Genomic DNA, 22,101 nt, shown 5'->3' on the forward strand with positions numbered 1-22,101 from the left:
TCCAAAGGTTTTCTATAGGGTTGAGAGCTGGAGACTGGCTAGGCCACTCCAGGACCTTGAAATGCTTCTTACCAAGCCACTCCTTCGTTGCCCTGGCGGTGTGCTTTGGATCATTGTCATGTTGAAAGACCCAGCCACGTTTCATCTTCAATGCCCTTGCTGATGGAAGGAGGTTTGCACTCAGTGTCTCCCAATACATGGCCCCATTCATAGTTACATAGTTAATACGGTTGAAAAAAGACACATGTCCATCAAGTTCAACCAAGGAGGGGATGGATACAGGGAAGGGGGAGGGGTGATAGGTTCTATACATATGCATCTATTTATTTTATTATTTTGGTCTAAGAACTTGTCTAGGCCGGTTTTGAAGCCCTCTACTGTTTTTGCTGTGACCAGATCCTGTGGTAGACTGTCCCACAGATTCACAGTTCTCATGGTAAAGAAGACTTGTCGCCTCCGGAGATTGAACCTTTTTTTCTCCAGGCGGAGGCAATGCCCCCTTGTCCTTTGAGGGGGTTTAACCTGGAACATCTTTTCCCCATATTTCTTGTAGGGGCCATTTATATATTTAAATAAATTAATCATATCTCCCCTTAAACGTCTCTTCTCCAGACTAAACAAATGTAATTCTTTTAATCTCTCCTCATAACTAAGATGTTCCATTCCCCTTATTAGTTTAGTTGCCCGTCTTTGTACCCTCTCCAGCTCTAGAACGTCCTTTTTATGAATCGGGTTCCAAAACTGGACGGCATACTCCAGATGAGGCCGCACCAAAGCTTTATAAAGCGGTAATATTATATCCCTGTCCCGTGAGTCCAGGCCTGTTTTAATGCATGACAATATCCTGCTGGCCTTAGAAGCAGCTGACTGACATTGTGTGCTGTTCTGTAGTCTATTATCTACAAGTATACCCAGATCCTTCTCCATCAGCGACTCTCCCAGAGTAACTCCCCCCAGGACATATGATGCATGCGGGTTATTAGTACCCAGGTGCATAACTTTACATTTATCCACATTGAACCTCATTTTCCAAGTGGCCGCCCAAACACTCAGTGTGTCTAAGTCATCCTGTAACATCTGCACATCCTCCATAGACTGTACTGTACTACAAAGCCTGGTGTCATCTGCAAAGATAGAAACATTGCTGGTAATTCCATTCTCAATATCATTAATAAACAAGTTAAACAGAAGAGGGCCCACTACTGACCCTTGGGGTACACCACTTATTACCGGGGACCATTCGGAGTAGGAATCATTGACCACCACTCTCTGGGTACGATTATTAAGCCAGTTTTCAATCCAGTTAGGGCCCTATTCCACCGGACGATTATCGTTCAGATTATCGTTAAATCGTTCGAATCTAAACGATAATCGTTCGGCTGAAATGCAGTTAACGATTAACGACCAAACGAGAAATCGTTGATCGCTTTATAAGACCTGGACCTATTTTTATCGTTGCTCGTTCGCAAAACGTTCGCAAATCGTTCGCATTGAATAAGACATCGTTCGGTCGTTCGCAATAGATACGAACGCAATAGCGAAGAAATACGGAAGAAGAAACGATCGCAATTACGATCATAAGTAACGATTATCGTTCCATAGAAATGACTGAACGTTTTCAGGTCTTTCGCAATAGCGGTCGTTTGAGATCGTTAATCGTTAACGATTATGCTAACGATAATCGTCCGGTGGAATAGGGCCCTTACACATTAAACTTTCCAAACCGATAGACTTTAACTTACCCATCAGACGTCCATGAGGAACTGTGTCAAACGCTTTAGCAAAATCCAGGTACACGATATCCACAGCCGCGCCGCCATCCAGACTTCTACTCACCTCTTCATAGAAACATATCAGGTTGGTTTGACAGCTTCTGTTCTTAGTAAAACCATGCTGGTTATCACTTATAATACTATTAGCCACTACATATTCCTGTATGTAGTCCCTTATAAGCCCCTCAAATAGTTTCCCCACAATGGACGTTAAGCTTACAGGTCTGTAGTTACCTGGGGAAGTTCGAGAGCCCTTTTTGAAAATCGGCACTACATTTGCCTTACGCCAGTCCCTCGGCACAATACCAGTAAGCAAAGAATCACGGAATATTTCATACAAGGGTAGAGAAATTACAGAACTGAGTTCCCTAAGAACTCTGGGGTGTAATCCATCAGGCCCTGGAGCTTTGGCTACATTGAGTTTATTTAATTTATCCTGGACCATATCTATAGTAAACCAGTTCAGTACATTACATGTGTTCGCAGCACTGGCCCCACCCACCACAGCTTCATCCTCTTTTGTATATACAGAACTGAAGAAGCCATTAAGTAACTCAGCTTTCTCCTGATCCCCAGTTATTAATTCCCCGTCGCCATTATTTAGGGGTCCTACATGCTCTGACCTTGGTTTTTTTGTATTAATATATTTGAAGAATTTTTTGGGGTTTCTTTTGCTATCTATAGCTACCTGCCTTTCATTGTGAATTTTTGCTGCTTTTATTACATTTTTACAGGTTTTGTTGACTTCTTTGTAATGTTTAAATGCTACAGCTGACCCCTCTGATTTATATTTTTTGAATGCCCCTTTTTTCTCATTTATAGCCCTTCTAACCTCGGTTGTAAGCCATGTGGGATTGGATTTTAACCGTTTATATTTGTTACCCATAGGAATATATTTGGCAGTACAGTTATTTAATGTGGATTTGAAGATTTCCCATTTATTAGCTGTATCCGTATGTGACAGCAGCCGCTCCCAGTCTATGCCCTGAAGTTCTGCCCTTAACCCAGGAAAATTGGCACTTTTAAAATTAAGAGTTTTTGCCCTCCCAACATGTTTTTCTTTTCTACACTTTAAGCTAAAAGTCACTATATTGTGGTCACTATTACCCAGGTGTTCATGGACAGTGACATCCCCAACCAGCTCAGCGTTGTTAGAAATAACCAGATCCAACAAGGCATCACTTCTAGTTGGCTCCTCCACAAACTGGCCCAGAAAATGATCCTGCAGGAGGTTAAGAAATTCCCTCCCCTTTGTGGTTTTAGCTGAACCGTGACCCCAATCTATATCTGGGTAGTTGAGGTCCCCCATTACCACTACTGTCCCCTCCCGGGCAGCCCGCTCTATTTGTCTATTCAACTGGCCATCTACCTCCTCAGTAATGTTGGGGGGTCTATAGATTACACCAAGAATAATTTTTTCACTCTTTACCTCCTTCTGTAGTTCTACCCACAATGCTTCCACATTCTTTCATGTACCCGGATCAGTCGTCCTGGCCCCTTTGCAGAGAAACAGTCCCAAAGCATGATGTTCCCCCCCCCATGCTTAACAGTAGCTATGGTGTTTGATGGATGCCACTCAGTATTCTTTTTCCTCCAAACATGACAAGTTGTGTTTCTACCAAACAGTTCCACTTTGGTTTCATCAGACCATAGGACATTCTCCCAATACTCTTCTGGATCATCCAAATGCTCTCTAGCAAACTTCAGACGGGCCCAGACATGTACTGGCTTAAGCAGTGGGACACGTCTGGCACTGCAGGATCTGAGTCCCTGGCGGCGTAGTGTGTTACTGATGGTAGGCTTTGTTACATTGGTCCCAGCTCTCTGCAGTTCATTCACTAGGTCCCCCTGCGTGGTTCTGGGATTTTTGCTCACCGTTCTTGTGATCATTTTGACCCCACGGGGTGAGATTTTGCGTGGAGCCCCAGATCGAGGGAGATTATCAGTGGTCTTGTATGTCTTCCATTTTCTAATTATTGCTCCCACAGTTGATTTCTTCACTCCAAGCTGGTTGCCTATTGCAGATTCAGTCTTCCCAGCCTGGTGCAGGGCAACAATTTTGTTTCTGGTGTCCTTTGACAGCTCTTTGGTCTTCACCATAGTGGAGTTTGGAGTCTGACTGTTTGAGGGTGTGCACAGGTGTCTTTTTATACTGATAACAAGTTTAAACAGGTGCCATTACTACAGGTAACAAGTGGAGGAAAGAGGAGATTCTTAAAGAAGAAGTTACAGGTCTGTGAGAGCCAGAAGTCTTGATTGTTTGTAGGTGACCAAATACTTATTTTCCACCATAATTTGCAAATAAATTCTTACAAAATGTTTTCTCATTTTGTCTCTCATAGTTGAGGTCTACATATGATGTCAATTACAGACGCCTCTCATCTTTTTAAGTGGGAGAACTTGCACTATTGGTGACTGACTAAATACTTTTTTTCCCCACTGTATATAACAATAAAATCAATAAAAAATAAATAAATTTGTACAATTTTGTTTACAAGTTTTATGCGTTCGGTGGGCTATCTACATATAGAGACATTACCGGTGCAGAGCGACACTGAAGTTGAAAAAACGGATTCTCCTGATTGCTATGTAGACACATCTGGTGAGAAAACCTAAGTTTTTAGAAAAAAAGTGAGAACCTTCCCTGGTGAAGATATACGGCACATTAAGTGAGTATTCCACATTTTGTCACGTTAAGTAAATGTGATTGATTTGGATTTTATTTGATAGACCAAAGTCATTTTGAACACTATAGAAAATACAAGGTTTTCAACATTCTTTAAAAATAAAAATCTGGTCAGGTGCAGCATGTATTTATCTCATTAACTCTGATCCCCCAAAATAAAACATTAGTGATCAAACAAAGGAAGACACCAGACAGGTCCGGGACACACCGGACAGGTCAGAACAATCAGACAGGCCAGGGACTCCTGGGACAGGTCAGAACCCATCAGACAGGTCATGGACACACCGGACAGGTCAGACAGGTCAGGAACACACCAGACAGGCCAGGAATACACCGGACAGGTCAGGAACACACCAGACAGGCCAGGAATACACCGGACAGGTCAGGGACACATCAGACAGGTCAGGGACACACCAGGCAGGTCAGGGACACACCAGACAGGTCAGGAACACACTGGACAGGTCAGAGAGCAAGTTAGATTCATGGCACCATGAATTTTTCCATATGCCAGTGTAAAGGGAGAAAAATTTCCAGAAGAATGTTCTGGACTTTTCCGGCAAGTTGATATAATCTCAGCAGCTCACAAATGTTTTGGTGTTTTTTTCTATTATAATTGGAAATCCCCCCAGAAGTCGACAGCTTGTCATTCCTTTATATAGACAGTGTAAGATGTTGGCCCTTGGCTAAACCTTATGCTTCTCCTCAAGTCAGCTTGGCTAGAAGTTAAAGGAGATCTGTCACCCCCCATGCCGGGGTGACAGGCTCCCGACCCTCCGTTACAGCCCCCTATACTCACCTGATCTCGCCGAGTCCTGCTTCCTGATCCGGTCGGGTCATGGAGATATGAGCGCCCGTAGCCCGGCGCGCGCGCTCACAGGAGAGTCCGACGCTCATAGAGAATGAATGGGGAGTCCAATGCTACGTCATTCTCTATGGGCATCGGACTCTCCTGTGAGCGTGCGCGCCGGGCTTCGGGCACTGATATCTCCGTGACCCGACCGGATCAGGAAGCGGGACCCGGCGGGATCAGGTGAGTATAGGGGGCTGTAATGGGGGGTCCTCTTTAAGATAATCAGATAGTTTTCGGCTTTATGTTTTAGTGCTGATTTTTTTTTTTTATAGATTTCACAGTTTGGATACTCGGACATTCATTCGTCCATTGGGCAGAAAGAAGAGCTGAAGAGCCCTGTTATGGTAGAAACCTATCACTGCCGTCTGACCAGGTGCAGGTCCATTGGATGGGAGTCAGAGGACAGACGTGGGACTGGAGAGTCCGGACTATACAGAAGTGATGGTGGGGAATTGGCCGAAATCGGCCTGGACAGTTTTAATTTGAATCTCAAGACCATGATAGAGATGGCATTGCCTGGGGTGAAAGCAAACTGCTCATCGTGGTCCGAACTGTACTGGGACTTATCTCCGTACCAACTTAAATTAAAAGGGTTGTGTCACAAAGAAAACTAGGTCTATCCCAATACGTTATGTTAATTGAAACATTAACCCCTTTTTACTGACATCACTAATGGACCTTATTTTGATACATACGGCTTTTTACTGACCTATTGGAATACGTTTATGACAATCTGCTTCAGAAAAACATAAAAGAGATCAAAAAGTCATATATATGTAAAAATTGGAATCAATAAAAACTATACATCTTCCTGCAAAAAATGAACCTGCAAATTGTCACGTCACAAGAAAAATACAAACACAATGTATATCGGAATGTGTTTAAGTCTTTGTAGTTTTTTCAATAAAATAGTTTATATTGTGCTAAAGTGCTAATAGTTGGGGGGAAAAAAAACAACTACAAATTTGGTACAGCTATAATCGTAATGACGTGTAGAATAGATTTATCATGTTAGTTTTACCACATGGCTTCCTTTATTCACCCAAAAAAGGGTCAATAAAAGATAATCAAGTTACATAAATAAAAAAATGGCGCAAAAAAAAGTAAAAATTGTTCCACAAAAAACAAGCCCTCATATGGCTATGTCGGCTAAAAATAAAACAATGGTATGACTTTTGGAAAGCAGCGATGATAAAAGTGGGTAAATTGCCTGGTAATTAAGGCACAAACTATTAATTAACTATTAACTATTAACATTAATGGAAATGTACATACAATTCTTAGAAGGTATTATTAAGAGCTATAGATTTCACTAATCCCCCCATGTGCTGCTTTGAGTTAACCTGTTGCTCTTGGTTACGGCCACCAGGCGTCCACTAGGTTGGGTCACTCATGCTCAGTTCATCTGCAGTCTCCGGATCTGTCCTATAAGTACTGGCAGTTGGCTTTCACTTCATAAAAGCAAGGGGGATTGTGGGAAAGTCTCTGCATTGTTGCATAGCAGCAGCAGGGTTGCAGTTCATAGAGGAAGTAATCAGATGCATGGGGAAGAAAAACAGTATATGGATGTAAGCTACTAAAACAATATATTAGTTCTCCTTTACGTGAGTGTATTTAGTTCTGATTTTACCTTCTTTGCCTAATGACACCACCTCTTTAAAGGGGAGCTATAAGCAGGTTAGATGAATCTAACCTGCTGATAGCCCCCTATAACACCGGGTATATCTGACAACAGCACAAGCCAAAAAGACAGAAATGGCTGCACATCGCACCCATGGTTGACACAAAAGTTTGTTCAGCTACATTAAAAACCAACATCAGAAGTTAGTATATAATTTCATCAAGCCATATTGCCTCATGTACCAACGTGCAGGTCTCTGATACACATGAGTCCCTAACGGGGGGGCCCTTTGGGGTTTGTTCCTGTGACATTGGGGTTGCAGGCCATTCCATGGCCCCCCTTCTCTGCTTGTGTTCGCTGACTGCCACATTGATGTTTTTTTGGTTACTGACTCATTTGTATCAGAGACCTGCATGTTGGTACATGAGGCAATATGGTTTAATCAAATTATATACTAACTTCTGATGTTGGTTTTTAAATGTAACTGATCAAGCTTTCGTGTCAACCATGGGGGCGATGTGCAGCCATTTCTGTCTTTTTGGCTTGTGCATATCTGACAACAGTTCAGGGCATCAGCCTACAGCTAAGTTATAAGGTTATTAATTTATTGATACAAAGGTAAGTTTAATCTGTGGGCATCATGTTAGAGAGAAAGAGAAACTGAGGAGATAAATATACATATTTGTAGGAAAAGAATCAAGAGAAGTAATAATTCATTCATTTAAAACTCTTACTCCTACTCCTGGACTCCTAAACCTAGATGTATATGCATAAAGTACAACTACTAAATACCAACACAACTACAACTATTAAATCTTCGCCCACAAATCTACTTACTTGGCTCTGCATCATGGAATACGCTCTTGACTGTGTAGACAATATGACAGTTTCCTTTTAAAGTAACTTGGAATTAAATTGGTTTGTTATACCTTTAATAAAGGCCATGGCCAATTTATTTACTACCATGATATGTGTCTTATTATTACTAAAAGGGTACTTATTTATGTTAATAATAGTGAATTATATAATCCCAACATACACGTACAAGTTTGTGGTTATCTGTATATCTTTGGCTGGTAGACATGAAGAAAAGAGACTGCTGAAACAATAGATATTACTTGTGATGTGCGGTATATTGCCAGTACAGAGACAGACACGGAGTTACATATAGGCACAGCTTAATTTACATTGATCCACTAAAGAGTATATACTCAATAGAAGATCCTTTTCATGGAAACCTGGAAAAATCTTTGCATTCTGCACATCCTCATGTAAATATAATATGGTAACAATAAATTTTAAATCGCTTTTTGCTTCCTTATTTGCACAAAATATATAGAAGACGACAGGAAATGATGGGGAGAAAAAACTGGAGACCGGACGATGCGTCGGGACTTCATTAGGATTATTCAGGCAGAAACAAGAAAGAAAATGAAGAAAGGATCCCCCGGAATAATCCAAGTTTACTGAGTGAAGAAGAGACTAAACAGGCAAATAAAGCTAAAGAACGGACCATGATGCTCTGCAGAAAAAGAAAACTCTCCTGGTGGAAGATCCTGAGGAGTCCGGAGACCAGAAGATGAAGGACAATCCCTGCCCATTGGTAACAGAACATGTGGTAGGGAAACTGATCGAGAACTTAGAAAAGTGAAGTTTGTAAAAAATACACATCCCAAAGATACTGATACCATAGCTTATGTATACCCTGACCCTGAAACATCTATCCATGTGCGCCATTTTCAAAAATGGATCCAGAAACAAAAAACAATTATCCAGAAGGTTTCCCATTGTCTGGGAAATGATCATACGGCCAGAAGAGTCACCACAGTTTTTGTTATGTCCACTGACGGCTAACTCACGCGCGCGTCTCCGCCCGTGTCATAGACTCAATTCTATGCACGGGCGGATTCCTTCCTCCGCCCACAGAATAATCGAGTTCATTCTTTGGACGGAGGAAGAAATCAGCCCGTGCATAGAATGGAGTCTATGACACGGGCGGAGACGCGCGCGCCCGCCCCTGTGGTTCCGTCGGTAATCCTCAGTGTGCACATACCCTAACTTTTGACAAAACTCCCCATTATTGGGTTATGAGTTAGGGGTGAGATGAGACCTCATACCACGTGGCATTCTGTAGGCTCTATAGTAGTCAATGGCAACAAATGCAGTTGTAGTGAAGCAAATCTCCTGAATTCAGACTCCCATTTCCGTTTCAGTCCATCTATCATAAAAAAAACGATGTGGCATTATGCTGGAAAGGTTGTATAACTTATTAATGCACTTCTAGGCCATGTTCACACAGTGTGCAAACAACCGCCGATGTCTTACATGTTCACTCAGCCGACACTGCATTATTAGCCGGATGAACATCTTTTGATTTTAAATGGAATGCGGGTACATTCGGGTGTTCATTCGGGTGTGCTGCGCTCCAATTTCCCATAGACCCAGTAGCAGATTATAATAGGAGCGTTTCAGGCGGCAGCCCGGGGCCCTGAGCTCCTGGGGGGCCCATGGCCACCCAAAAAGATTTATACTTTCAGTGGCGTACTGTCTCCTGGCTACACTTCTGCCATGATTTGCAAAAAATCACTTTTTTAATGGCAATTTTGCACAAATCAGGACATCATGACATTATCTGTCCTGTACTATGAACACCAGGCTAGTGTTGCCATGGTTACAGTGGGGTGGGGGGGCCCAGGCTTGGTGAACAGCCCGGGGCCTATGGGCATAGACCACAGTGTAAAGTGCGTCCAGAAGTCGTACTTTACAATGTGCACAGATTATTTTGTACGGCTGCTGTTCAGTGGCTGAACAAAATAGACCTGTCGAGGGTAAAGGTGCGGGTGCGGCGAGCAAAGAGTCTACCACTTCACCAAACAGAGACTTTACTGTAGGTTTTAGTGCAATACAAATCAAACTGGTTGGCTCACTAGGTGCAGGTGTAAGTGACTGAAGTGCTGGAGGTAGTACCTTAAGAAGCTGGTTGATAGAAAAAGAAAGGCCGAGTTTGTGGAAAGGTGTAGCTTGACTGAGTTCAGGTGTAGTTATCGTCTTGGGGGTCTTGTCTAAGGTAGAACTGTACTCTGCCGGGATTGTGTTGAGTAGATACTAAGGCTGCATTCACACGTCCGTAGACTTTTCTGGCCTACAGTGCTGTGGAGATTCAAAGAGTTTCCCCGCTGTTGACACATTGCATGCATTCACTGTCTGTAGGTTCACAAAATCTACAGACGTGTGAATGCAGCCTTAGTGTTAAAAAAAGAATACTCGTACTTATGGGTTGTACCAAACATAAAAGACCAACTTTTGCCCAACCAGATTAGAGTGCCAGGTTGGGTAGTACAAGCCCCAGGCCAATACAACTGGGTGTAGCAGACTCCTCAAGACCTCCCAACATAGCGTGTGTATATCAGTAGGATACTTCAGCTTAAGCTCTTTGTCCTACTGTGGATCAGTCTCTTGAATCTTCTAAACTGACAAACTGGAGAAAGATCCCTGGCATAGAAAAGGTTGCCCTAGAGGACGGTTACCCCACTTGTGGGTTTAGCACTACGTCTTGGCTAAAGTCTCTCTCTGAAGTATGTCTTTAGCTGTGTCTTAAACAAACTCAAAAAATGTGCCTTACTGATCGCGGATTGTGGGTTAGTGGTTTTAATCTCACAATCTCACATTATTATTTTACTTTTATGGATTAAAAGTTACGTTTTATTTGTTATTCGGGGATATTCTGGTTTATCTGGGCCCATGGCCCTTTGTGTTGCCAAGTTGGCCCTTTGTTTTTTTTTTTTTCATATTTAATGTTGGCCCTTTGTGTTGCCAAGCTGTGTCTTATGGTGCGTTTACACGAAACGATTATTGGCCCGATCGTACGATTAGCGATGTCGGATTTACGATTTTTTTTTCATAACGATCAGCGTTTAGACGGTACGATATATCGTACGAAAATTCGCTCTGCGATCGTTTTGCAATCATTTAAGCCTATCTCACACATTGGTTAAATCGCTGCGTTTACACGTATAATTATCGTTCGAATTCGACTGTTATTGCGCAAATTCGCACGATAATCGTTACGTGTAAACGCACCTTTAGTCTCTCTCCAACTTCACTACTACTGACAAAAGACCAGGAACTAATGGTACTTTTACACGTAGTGATAATTCGCTCGATCCCGCGATTAACGATTCTGAATGAACGATTTTTTTTTTTAGAACGATCGCCATTTAGACGGAACGATACATCGTACGGAATATTCGCATTGCGATCGTTTTGCGAACGCTTAGCCTATCTCACACATAGGGGAAATTGTTGAAAGACTGTTTACACTGAACGATCTGCGAATTTTTTGCAAACAATCAACGACGATTTGAGAACATGTTGAAAGATCAAAATGAACGATTTTTTGCTCGTCGTTTGATCGTTCGCTGTGTTTACACGTATGATTATCGGTCAAATTCGACCGTTATCGCGCAAATTCGAACGATCAATCGTTCCGTGTAAAAGGACCATTAGGAAAACGCAGTTAAACCTTCAGCTGTGCTCTTACAACAGATGGGGAAAGTGAGACACCAAGTAGTAAAAGTGCAAATGGCAGCTTCTTCCCCTAGTGTGGCACTTGACAGAGTTACCTTTCACCTGGGTGACACCAAACTTTGTGGAAAAACTTGTACTGGGACACTACACCTATCTAGGCTCCATGAAAGGGTATTACCTGTATAGGAGCTCACTTTCAAGGAAAAACATTAAAGAACTTTGTACCTTATGTCATCATGTAATAACATACGACTGCAATGAAAGTAAAAGCAGCACAGGGACTTTTTGCTTCCTTATTATAAAGGATACAGGGGATGACATTGTACGGAGAAAACCTCCTGGAGACGGCACCATGAACAGAAGTGTTCGGGAGCTAATTAGGAAATTTGAGGATGAAATAAGAAAGATCAAGGGAGAAAGGATCCCTCCAAATAATCCATGTTTATTGAGTAATAAAGAGAACAAACAGGCAAATAAAGCTAAAGAAAAAACCCTACAAATCCTGTTAGATGCTCTGAAGAAAAAGAGAAGCCTCCTGGTGGAAGATCCCAAGGAGTTTGGAGACCGCGAGATGAAGGACGTATTTCACCCATTAGTTACGGAACATCTGGTAAGAGATCTGATCCGGGAACTAAGAAAAGTGACGTTTGTAAAAAATACAAATCCTGAAGACGATATTAGGTTTATTGCTTATGTATATGAGAACTCTGAGGACAGAACCATCCATCTATGTGCGCTATTTTGGAAAGAGGACCCAGAATCCAGATCCCAGCAAGACACAATCATCCATGAGGTTTCCCACTTTCTGGGATATGGTCACACAGTCCAGGAGAACAGTGAGGCAGTACAGAGGTCACCACAGTCTATGTTATGTCCCCTGACGGCTTATACAGTAGCTTCAGCCCTGACTAGTGATATGGATCATCCTGAACCCTATAGAGACGGCTCCTACTCCTGCTGTGGTGAGACCTCCAGGGACACCGTGTGTGAGGAATCCAAGATGGCCGATAAGCTGAGGTAGGTGCCTTGTGTGTCTACACTGCTTATTATTAATTGAAACATAAAATCGTAATGAGACGCAGTGATAGAGTAAGGAAATATCAGATTACACCCCTGAACAAAAATAAATAGAAACAGTTTCACCTATTAATAGTAAATTGCTCGCAGTATTTACACCCGCGGTGCGGAATTAGGGCTAACTAAACATGGCCGGGTGCTCAGCCTCTTTATACCAGAAGGTCTTATTTCTACCTTTTTTCTCCTTGGAAACCTCCTCCACATTATACATGTTATTGCACTTTTTTTTTACACAAATCTGGCTATGCTTACTCTATACATAAATAAAAATGAAATGATTTTGTACAAATTTATTTCCAAGGTCTATGCGCATGGTGGGCCATCCACATATAGAAGCATTACCGGTGCAGAGCCGTGCTTCAGTTGCTCCTCTTCACTTTAAGGACACATCTGGTAAGAAAACGTATAGTTTTAGAAAAAAAAGTGAGAGACTTCCCTCCTGATGTAGAGGTGGACACTTCCTATGAATATATACAGATTAGGCAGAAAAACTGTTGCCCCTTTATACACTAGGCAGCGCCATTATTACTTTTAGGGAAGGGCCTCTTATCCTCCTTACTGTGGCTTTGTCTGCCCAATAACTAAGGACTGTATTACACGACCCGATCCTTAATGTAAGCGAGTGCCTATTTAGCAGATTGTGCATTGTTAGTGATGTCCGTGCAGCCCTTGCCTTAGTGCCCTAAACTTTGTACAGTAGATACCTCTCCACGCTCCCGGTGTTCTTCTTACTTATGCTCACTCCCCGGTCCTCAGCCGCTGCTCTGAAGTGAAACATATGCATATTCATGTTTCCCAGGGGGCAATGCACCTAGGACTTCACTGCATTAAGCGCTTTTCACTAGCAGCCGGCAGTGTTGTCGTTTGCCTGGTCTCCCTAAGATCAGCGATCTGTTTCTCTTATAGCTCTACTAGGCATTGCTCCCACCTAGCCAGAATCCTGCTCCACACTGATGAGGGGCAACACCCCGAAACAGCTGTATGTGGATGGTTACTTGGCCTTGGTTTTTCCCTTGTCATTACATTGACTTATAGGGCCACTTAATATGGTGGTTTTGGTGGTTTCCTTACAGGAGCCGCCCCTTGGCTGGGTCCTTCCCGGAGGGATATCTGGCTAGTCCTGTGTTTCATACTCTTTGATGAGGCTTCACAGGCTCTTCTTTTGCATATTCATGCTGCTCTGAAGTGACAGGCCGCTCAGCCAATCACTGGCTGTGCTGGCAGAGCAGCCTGTCATTACAAAGACCGGCTCAGAAGTTTTGGTAGTGGCTGTGGACTGTGGGCAGAAGAGAGAAGAACACCAGGGAGCATGGAAAGGTCTATATAACGTTTAGTGACGTGCACCTAGCAGCTGAAGATTTTTACGTTGGATTAAACTACAACGATCAGCCAATGATCGATTAATCAGCTGATGGTTGTCTTTACTACACAGAGCAATAGTCTGCTGAATCGGTCTGATTTGGCAGATTATCACTCCGGGCAATAGGGCCCTAAGCTGTGTAAAAGGCTCCTTAATCGAGCACCGATGCTCATTTTGGGTAAGTGTTGGCCCATATAAAACAGCCCTAACTCTGGTGTTTGTAAAAAAATGTTGAGCTTTGTGTCAGATAGTTTTGGGCTTGATGTTATAGTACTAATGTTTTCTTTTACAGTTTGGATACTCGGACATTCGTTCGTCCATTGGGCAGAAAGAAGAGCTGAGGAGCGGCACTATGGTAGAAACCTATCACTGCCGTCTGACCAGGTGCAGGTCCATTGGATGGGAGTCAGAGGACAGACGTGGGAAGGATTACTAGAACAAGTCCTGCTGATGCGTGAGCTGTCACCAGACCCGGACGTTATCATCGTCCACCTAGGCGGCAATGACATTGAGAAGATCGGTACAATTGATTTAGTCTTTGAAATGAAGCGAAGTCTCCAACGCGTCCGTCACATGTTCTCTGGTGTCAGATTAATTTTTTCGGAAATTATTCCCAGGATTTCATGGTTAAAAAGAATGGATCTGACTTATTGTGAAGAAACCAGAAAGAGGATTAATAGAACTCTATGTAGGTTTATGCCATCACTGGGTGGGTTTTCTTTCAGGCACAAAAATCTAGAGACTGGTATAGAGACTGGAAGTGATGGGGTGCAGCTGACCAAAACTGGCTTGGACAGATTTAATTTGAATCTCCAGACTATGATAGAGATGGCGTTGCCTGGGGTGAAAGCAAAATGACAGGGGCATTGGAACTTTTTGTTGCAGTACTAACCTAAATTAACTATTACTAGTGACGCCACTTTTGTGATGGGTGGTCGGTTCTGTTGTACAGCTCAGCCAGGGGTGTAAGTGTCGTGACACCAGTGCTTGTCCAGCACAAAGGTATGATGTTGGTACCTGCTTTTAGTGTTTTGGCTGGCTGTACTCTACAAAATGGTCAGTGACCTGCCTGGCTGCGATGGGTCCCTTGGGCTCCTGTCACGGTAGTCCTTAGAATCAATTGACCCACCCGGACTATCGGTAACGCCACCCACAGAAAAGGGGAAAATGACCCAAGGTGTGTAAAGGTGCTGGTGAAGAGGAAAAGATGAGTCCCAGTGATAAAAATATAAAAGCTTTACTGTGCAGTATAGTATAGTACAAAACACTTTGGCAGCAAATCGATAATCTTTGGACAGATAACAGTGCTCAACTTGGTCTATGCTGCCGAGATACTTGAAAGTGCTGAATGTAGTAGAAGTAGTTGTAGCGGTGCTTAGATAGCTGAGAGTAGAGTAGAGCAGCGTAGTGAAGAGGAGTTTGTCAAGAGAGTCCCAACCCAAGGTAGTACTGTGATCTGCCGGAAGTTGAGAAAAGAATACTTCATACTTGAGAGTGAGAAGTCATTCTCTATGGGCGTTGGATTCATCTCTGGTGATCGCATGCACGGCTTCCGATGGCGATACCACGACAGCAGGACCGGTACTTCGAGGAAGGGGTAAATATATGGTGCTCCAAGGGGGGGTCGGGCGGGCTTCACCATGGGCTGAGATGATACCTGACTTGTCCTCCTTGAAGTTTCTAGCACTGCATAGCCTGAGAGGCAGCCCCCAGCCCGGTCACAGCAGGGAGGTCGGCTCTGTGCGTCCTCCTCCCACAAGAATCTGGGTAAAACTTACGCCACACTTCCTCTCACCAAGTGATTACTTCCTTCAGAGTTATGTAAAAGACCCTGTGAGTGGTGGAAAGGAATGTGTGCGAAGAGAAGAAAAATGATAAGTCAGAAAGAACAATAAAAGTACATAGTATACAAAAAACGGTAACACTTTGTTAGCTTCAGCTGTGAAGTCTATAAGAGCATATACACAAGATACCGGGCCATTTGACCAAATTCAAAAAGGGATTGACGAAATTCCTATTGTTGGCAGCGAAGACGGTGATTCCGAGGAGGTGGAAATCAGAATCCCCGCCCACGGTAACTGAGTGGTTTGCGGAGGTCATGTATCTGCAAAGAATGGAAGAACTAAAAGCAGAATTCCACAATAAACCTCAGCCTACAGCTAGACTGTGGTTTCCGTGGGCGGCCTTCTTGGACTCACCTTCTTACAAGAACCGCTCCACTACGCCATAAGTCAAGACCCACATGGTCGCTCTCTCTTCTTCCGCAGACCTTTTCTCTCCTCCTGTGACCATGCTGGCATCCCCCTTCTTTTTCTTCCCCTTCTTCCCTCCTTTTTCGCTCTCCTATCTTTTGTTATTGTTACCTCTCCGGATTTATCTGGGAGATTTTGTTTGCCCGTTTTTATTGGATGATTGTTTTGCCACATAGAACTGTATGCATACTTCACCTACTGCTAACTCTTAATCTACTCTTTGCTGTTTGTAATGCATTATGTTCTCAATAAAAAGCTTTGAGAAAGAAAAGAAAAAAAACTGTAGGGTTGGAATATAAATAAAGCATTGTAATTGTTTTAGAGCTGAAAAAAAAAAGAAAAAAAAAAAAGAGCATATACACAAAACACTGATATCTAGTGGCGAATTAATAAATACCTTCATCACCACTTAACTTTAAGAAAAAAAGCTTTTGCGACAGGTGTGACATAGGAAATACCCATGGTGGGACACTACACATACAGCGTAACATGTTTATTAAGAGTCCTATAAAAGTCCTATATGTAGTCCTATAAAAAGCTTCTGTGTAGTCTTTGTGGATTATGGCTAAATTATGAAGTGTATTCATTTAAAGCTATGCCTATAATGGATCCAGTACTCTATAAATAATAAACCATCACCCAAATATGGAAATATGTCAAAGCTTTATGAAATATGCCATCACAAAACAATTAGAAACAAAACGTGGGAGGCCGGAGGCCGTACTGCTGGGACATAGGCCTGAGGAAGTGGGAGGCCGTACTGCTGGGACAAAGGCCTGAGGAAGTGGGAGGCCGTACTGCTGGGACAAAGGCCTGAGGAAGCGGGAGGCCGTACTGCTGGGACAAAGGCCTGAGGAAGCGGGAGGCCGTACTGCTGGGACATAGACCTGAGGAAGCGGGAGGCCGTACTGCTGGGACATAGACCTGAGGAAGCGGGAGGCCGTACTGCTGGGACATACTCCTGAGGAAGCGGGAGGCCGTACTGCTGGGACATACTACTGAGGAAGCGGGAGGCCGTACTGCTGGGACATAGGCCTGAAGAAGCGGGAGGCCGTACTGCTGGGACATAGACCTGTATATGAATGTCTAGGCACTGGCACTTGATACCAAGACAATCCCGCTGCGAGTATGTAATCTCATTGAAAGTGACAGTTAAAGATGCGCAAATATATGAAAGAAAAAAGCAATAAGCGCTGCATGTGCAGGAAAATTAACTCTGAGGGAGCCACAAACACAAGTACACAGTATGCACGCTTACATGGTGTGGTCGTACTGAATTAGGCACAACACTATTCAGAGCTTGAAATTGCAGTGGGATTGCAGCCCGCCACCTTCCGTCAGCAAGATTAGCACAAAGAAAAAGTGATAAAAGCGGTGGCTTCCTTGGCGCAATCCGTCTGTACCGGGAGTCTGATGTCTGGATCACTGGGTAAATGTTTTTATTTTTTAAATTACAGATTGAATGTAAACCATTTATAATATCTATAGCATTTTATCAGATATGTTTCTATTGCATTTTATTTATATTTGAATCAAATTTTGTTTTTATGCGTATGAACTAAAATTGTTGTTTCAATTCAATTGCATGCTGACCTATGATATCACGGGTTCAAGCCCCCAGTGAGATCACTTCCAGGTCACCCTTTATGAACTTCATTATAAAATGCACACCAGCACCTTATGTCACATGCCTGATGAAGAGGAGGGTGTCCTCCTTGAAACACGTAGCTGAATGCAAATAAAGAACTTCTTTCACCAGAACGTGGAGTCAGTGTCCGGTAACATTGAGGAAACCCAGTGATCCAGACATCAGACTCCTGGTCCAGACGGACTGCGTCAAGGAAGCCACCGCTTTTATCATTTTTTCTTTGTGCTAATAAAGTTAAAGATTACTTTAACCCCAGAAGCGGCCCCAGAAGCTCCTGTCTCCCGTCGTCCACGCGCACTTCCGACATCCTCCGGGCACAGGCAGCGGGGTACAGAAACGCTGCCTGTGCCGGAAGTGTCCTGCAGCCTCTATCATGAATGATAGAGGCTGCAGAACACATCTGGGACATAGGCAGTCTCTGTACCCCGCTGCCTGTGCCCGGAGGATGTCGGAAGTGCGCACGGCCGACGGGAGACAGGAGCTTCTGGGGCCGCCGGACAGGTGAGTTCCGGGACCCCCTCCGCCCGCCCGCTCAGCTAACAGCCGATCAGGAGCCCAGAAAAGTGATGGTGATTGGACTTTCCTGGGCTTCTGATCGGCTCAGCTGAGCGGCGATGGAGGGGGCGGGCTGGGCGGGTGGAGGGGGTCGCTCAGAGCCGCTCACTATGCATATGTATACAGGGGGCGGGCGGGACGGCTTCCTTGCGGTGCTCGGCACTGCTTGGAAGCCGTCTTCGCTTTATAGGACGCACTTAGATTTTCCTCCCACTTTGGGAGGAAAAAAAGTGCGTCTTATAAAGCGAAAAATACGGTGTGTGTGTGTGTGTGTATATATATATATATATATATATATATATATATATAGGCTGTCTGCAGCAGATTTACATAAATAATAAACACCTGTGAATTAGACAGATCTTAAAGCTTAAAGGCCAATAAAGCTAAAGAAAGGACCATGAATAGTCCGTAGTTTCTGAATGAAGAACCGAGACGACTAAGGAAAGAACGGACCCTACAAATCCAATACGATTCTCTGAAGAAAAAGGGAAGTCTCCTGATGGAAAATCCTAAAGCGTTTGGAGAGCGGGTAATGGAGAACAACTATCCAATAATCATCACAGATTTAGGAGCTGATCTGAAGGTGACATCTGCATAAAAAGTACAAGCCCCGAATCTGATATTAGAGTAATAGTTTATGTATACCCCGTCTCCGAGGACAGAACAATCTATCTATGGGCGCCATTTTGGACGGCAAATATAGTGTGGTAGGTGCAAGCTGAAGACCAATCATTCCCCAAACCATTTCTCCCACAACCGTCTCAATATATACCATGGCCTTTTACCTTTAGGACACACTGCCTTGTGCAATGAGGCACATTCTTCCATTTTTTGGTGCGCAAAACGTAATAAATGTATCTCAATTATGGGTAACGTGGAGGAAAAATGGTGGCACATCAGGCCCAATAAATGTGAGCCAATGTGTTTCTATGGCTAAGGCTGCATTCACATGTCCCGTAAATTGCACGGAATGTTTCCCCGCCCGGCATCATGTATCAATATCATGCCGGCAGCGGGAATCTCTTTGAATCACTGCGGCACTGTACAGTGCCACAACCACAGCCATTTTTAGGGCCCATTAAATCCTATGTATGTATTTATACCATCCGTGCCATGATCCGTGTCATAGTGCGAATGGCGGCACGGATGCCTCCCTCTGCTCCAATTTCTCCCCACTCCTGTCACCCGCTCCCGCTCCTGTCCCAGCTCTCACCGCTCCCATGTCCCCTGCCTCCGTCACCACTCCCATCTCCATCGCTCCTGTCACCCCTCCTCTCTCTCCCCCCGCTCTCATCTGTACACAGGATCTTGGAGTTTGCCTTGGTGACCATTATGTTCTTTGGGGGATGATTGCACTATGGCCTTCTGTCATAGCAGGGCGGGGAGGTTGGAGGGCAAGCTGGGGGGGGGGGGGGGGGGGTGCTTCAGGTAGCTGAATTTAGGGCAGAAAGGCATAGGAATGGCCATTACATGTAATTTCTACATATACTGCGCCCCCTACTGGATCCTGCAGGTATAGACTGGGGAGTCATGAGGTCACTTTTTTTTTTTTAGAGAAACTGAGGCCTGCCTGATCTAGTAAATTGAGTGAAATAGCAGTATATGTGCATTTCCCATAATTAGTGTATATTAGGAATTCGTCAAACTGTGCTTATGAAATAACATATTAAAAAATATTTTTTGGTCGGAGTTCTCCTTTAATGTATCAACCACAATTTACTACTAACATGAAGTACATTTTGTCACAAAAAAAGTGAGAAAGGTCAGATCTGAAAAATAGAGCTCGATGGCTGGGGAGGTAAGGGGTTAAACATCCAGTGTACACCCCTCAAAATCCCCATCTTCTTCCGGATGTCCTGTGTGACACAAGCGCTTATTGCATTGGTAAAAATAAAAGTGAAAACAGTTCAGTGCAGGGGCTTTCCGTTCCGTGTACACATATAAAGAAGGTAACGGGACAGAAACAGACGTTGTACAGGATCTACCTGACGTGGACAATGTCCTCTTCGCTCTTAAAGTTATTTAGGACAACTGAGGATGAGAAAACTGGAGTTAAAAAAAAGACCACAAATCCTCCATGTCTGCTGAGTGATAAAGAGAGAAGACAGGCCGAGGAAGCTAAAGAACGGACCCGACGACTCCTACATGACGCTCTGAAGAAAAGGGGACGTCTCCTGGTGGACGATCCTAAGGAGTTTGAAGACTTGAAGATGGAGAACAACTGTCCATTACTGACCACAGATCTGGTGAAGGAGCTGATCCAGGAACTAGAGAAAGTCACATTTGCCAAAAATACAAAACCTGAAAAGGACATTACAACCATTGCTTATGTATACTCCGGCTCCAAGGACAGAACCATCTATCTATGTGCAGCATTTTGGAGAAAAGACCCAGAATCTAGATCCCAAGAAAGAACAATTATCCATGAGGTTTCCCACTTTCTGGGATATGATCATACAATCCAGGAGAACAGTGAGGCCGTACAGAGGTCACCACAGTCTATGTTATGTCCCCTGACGGCTTATACAGTAGCTTCAGCCCTGACAGATGATATGAATCACTCAGGAACCTATAGACATGGCTCCTACTCCTGCTGTGGTGAGACCTCCAGGGACACCGTGTGTGAGAAATCCAAGATGGCCGATAACCTGAGGTAAGTGGAGTATAAAGAATATCTGGTAATTTACTATAAAACTATTGAACTGTACAGCTTATAATACAGGTTATATTCAAAATTGAGTCCAAGCATTGTACAAGGCCATCTTTCCCATCACTAGTAACATACTCAAATCTTTGGCAGATAATCTTTCTGTGTAAATGGACCCTTAGTTGAGAAAATGAATGTGCCCCCCCCCCCAAAAAAAAAAAAATCTCAGGGAAGCTTTTGATATACAAGTAAAGTATTGCAGTATGTGTCTACTTGAGGAGACCATGAAACTGAGGTATGGAATGGTCATGCAATCATCCATGGGAAAGATAGGCAAATTATCTCATTTCCAGAAGGAAAAGAACTTGCTCTACAGCGCCACCTACTGGAGGCCGCCTCCCTTTATTACAATGTTCAAGAATCCTAAATAGGCACTGTCACAGTATTTTTTAATAAATTAATAGGGGTTGTGATAAATTGATAACTTGTTTAAAGTTATCAATATTAAAATTAACCCTAAACATGTGACCATCAGGTGTCTTCCTTTTTCTCAAACTGCAGTTCATGCTCCTTTCTTGATTTTTTTTCTTTTAAAGGGAATCCGTCAGCTTCCGGGCACTACCTAAGGTGCTGACAGTGTGCTGTAGCTGGCGGTCCCCCAGTGAGCATGGTGCCTTTTTGGTAATTTTCCGTGCAGCGGATTATGTACAATCTTATGTCTCCTACTGTCACAGAGCTGCTGTTCGTGTCACACTTGTCATGCATCCTCCTCCCTCTTCATGAATAATCAATGCTGCCCGGCCTCCTGCTCGCTCAGCTGTTAGATTGCAGATCAGTCTTCTGTAGGCAGGTTATCTCTGAAAGAATCTTTCCTCTGTAATGTGTTGGAGATGTGGTCTAAGGGTAACTCACCTGTCCAGAGACCTGTCAGCAGTTCATTCTCTGGTTCAAATCCTCTGATGGAAATTAAATAGATGTCTTTTTTTTCTCATTATTGTATCATTTTTAAGGCTATGTTCAAACACACAGTATTTTTGCTCAGTATTTTACAACCAAAACCAGAAGTGCAAAACACAGCAATCGCTGAACTCAGGGAGACCAGC

The 22,101-nt window shown here is 43.5% G+C and overlaps 2 protein-coding genes across 2 annotated transcripts in view; both read left to right on the top strand.

Moving 5' to 3' along the window:
• Positions 1–22,101, top strand: part of LOC138801019 (uncharacterized) — a 52,414-nt gene that overhangs the window by 7,406 nt on the left and 22,907 nt on the right. The window lies entirely within an intron of this gene.
• The window catches only part of LOC138800698 (adventurous-gliding motility protein Z-like), a 38,933-nt gene continuing 37,140 nt past the window's right edge, over positions 20,309–22,101 (top strand). The window contains exon 1 of the mRNA XM_069982580.1: positions 20,309–21,004. Coding sequence (XP_069838681.1) covers positions 20,349–21,004 — 656 coding nt within the window. The 5' untranslated portion in view covers positions 20,309–20,348. The remainder of the gene's footprint in view (positions 21,005–22,101) is intronic.

The sequence above is a fragment of the Dendropsophus ebraccatus genome, chromosome 9, assembly GCF_027789765.1.
Source record: "Dendropsophus ebraccatus isolate aDenEbr1 chromosome 9, aDenEbr1.pat, whole genome shotgun sequence".
In the NCBI taxonomy this organism is placed as follows: Eukaryota; Metazoa; Chordata; class Amphibia; order Anura; family Hylidae; genus Dendropsophus; species Dendropsophus ebraccatus.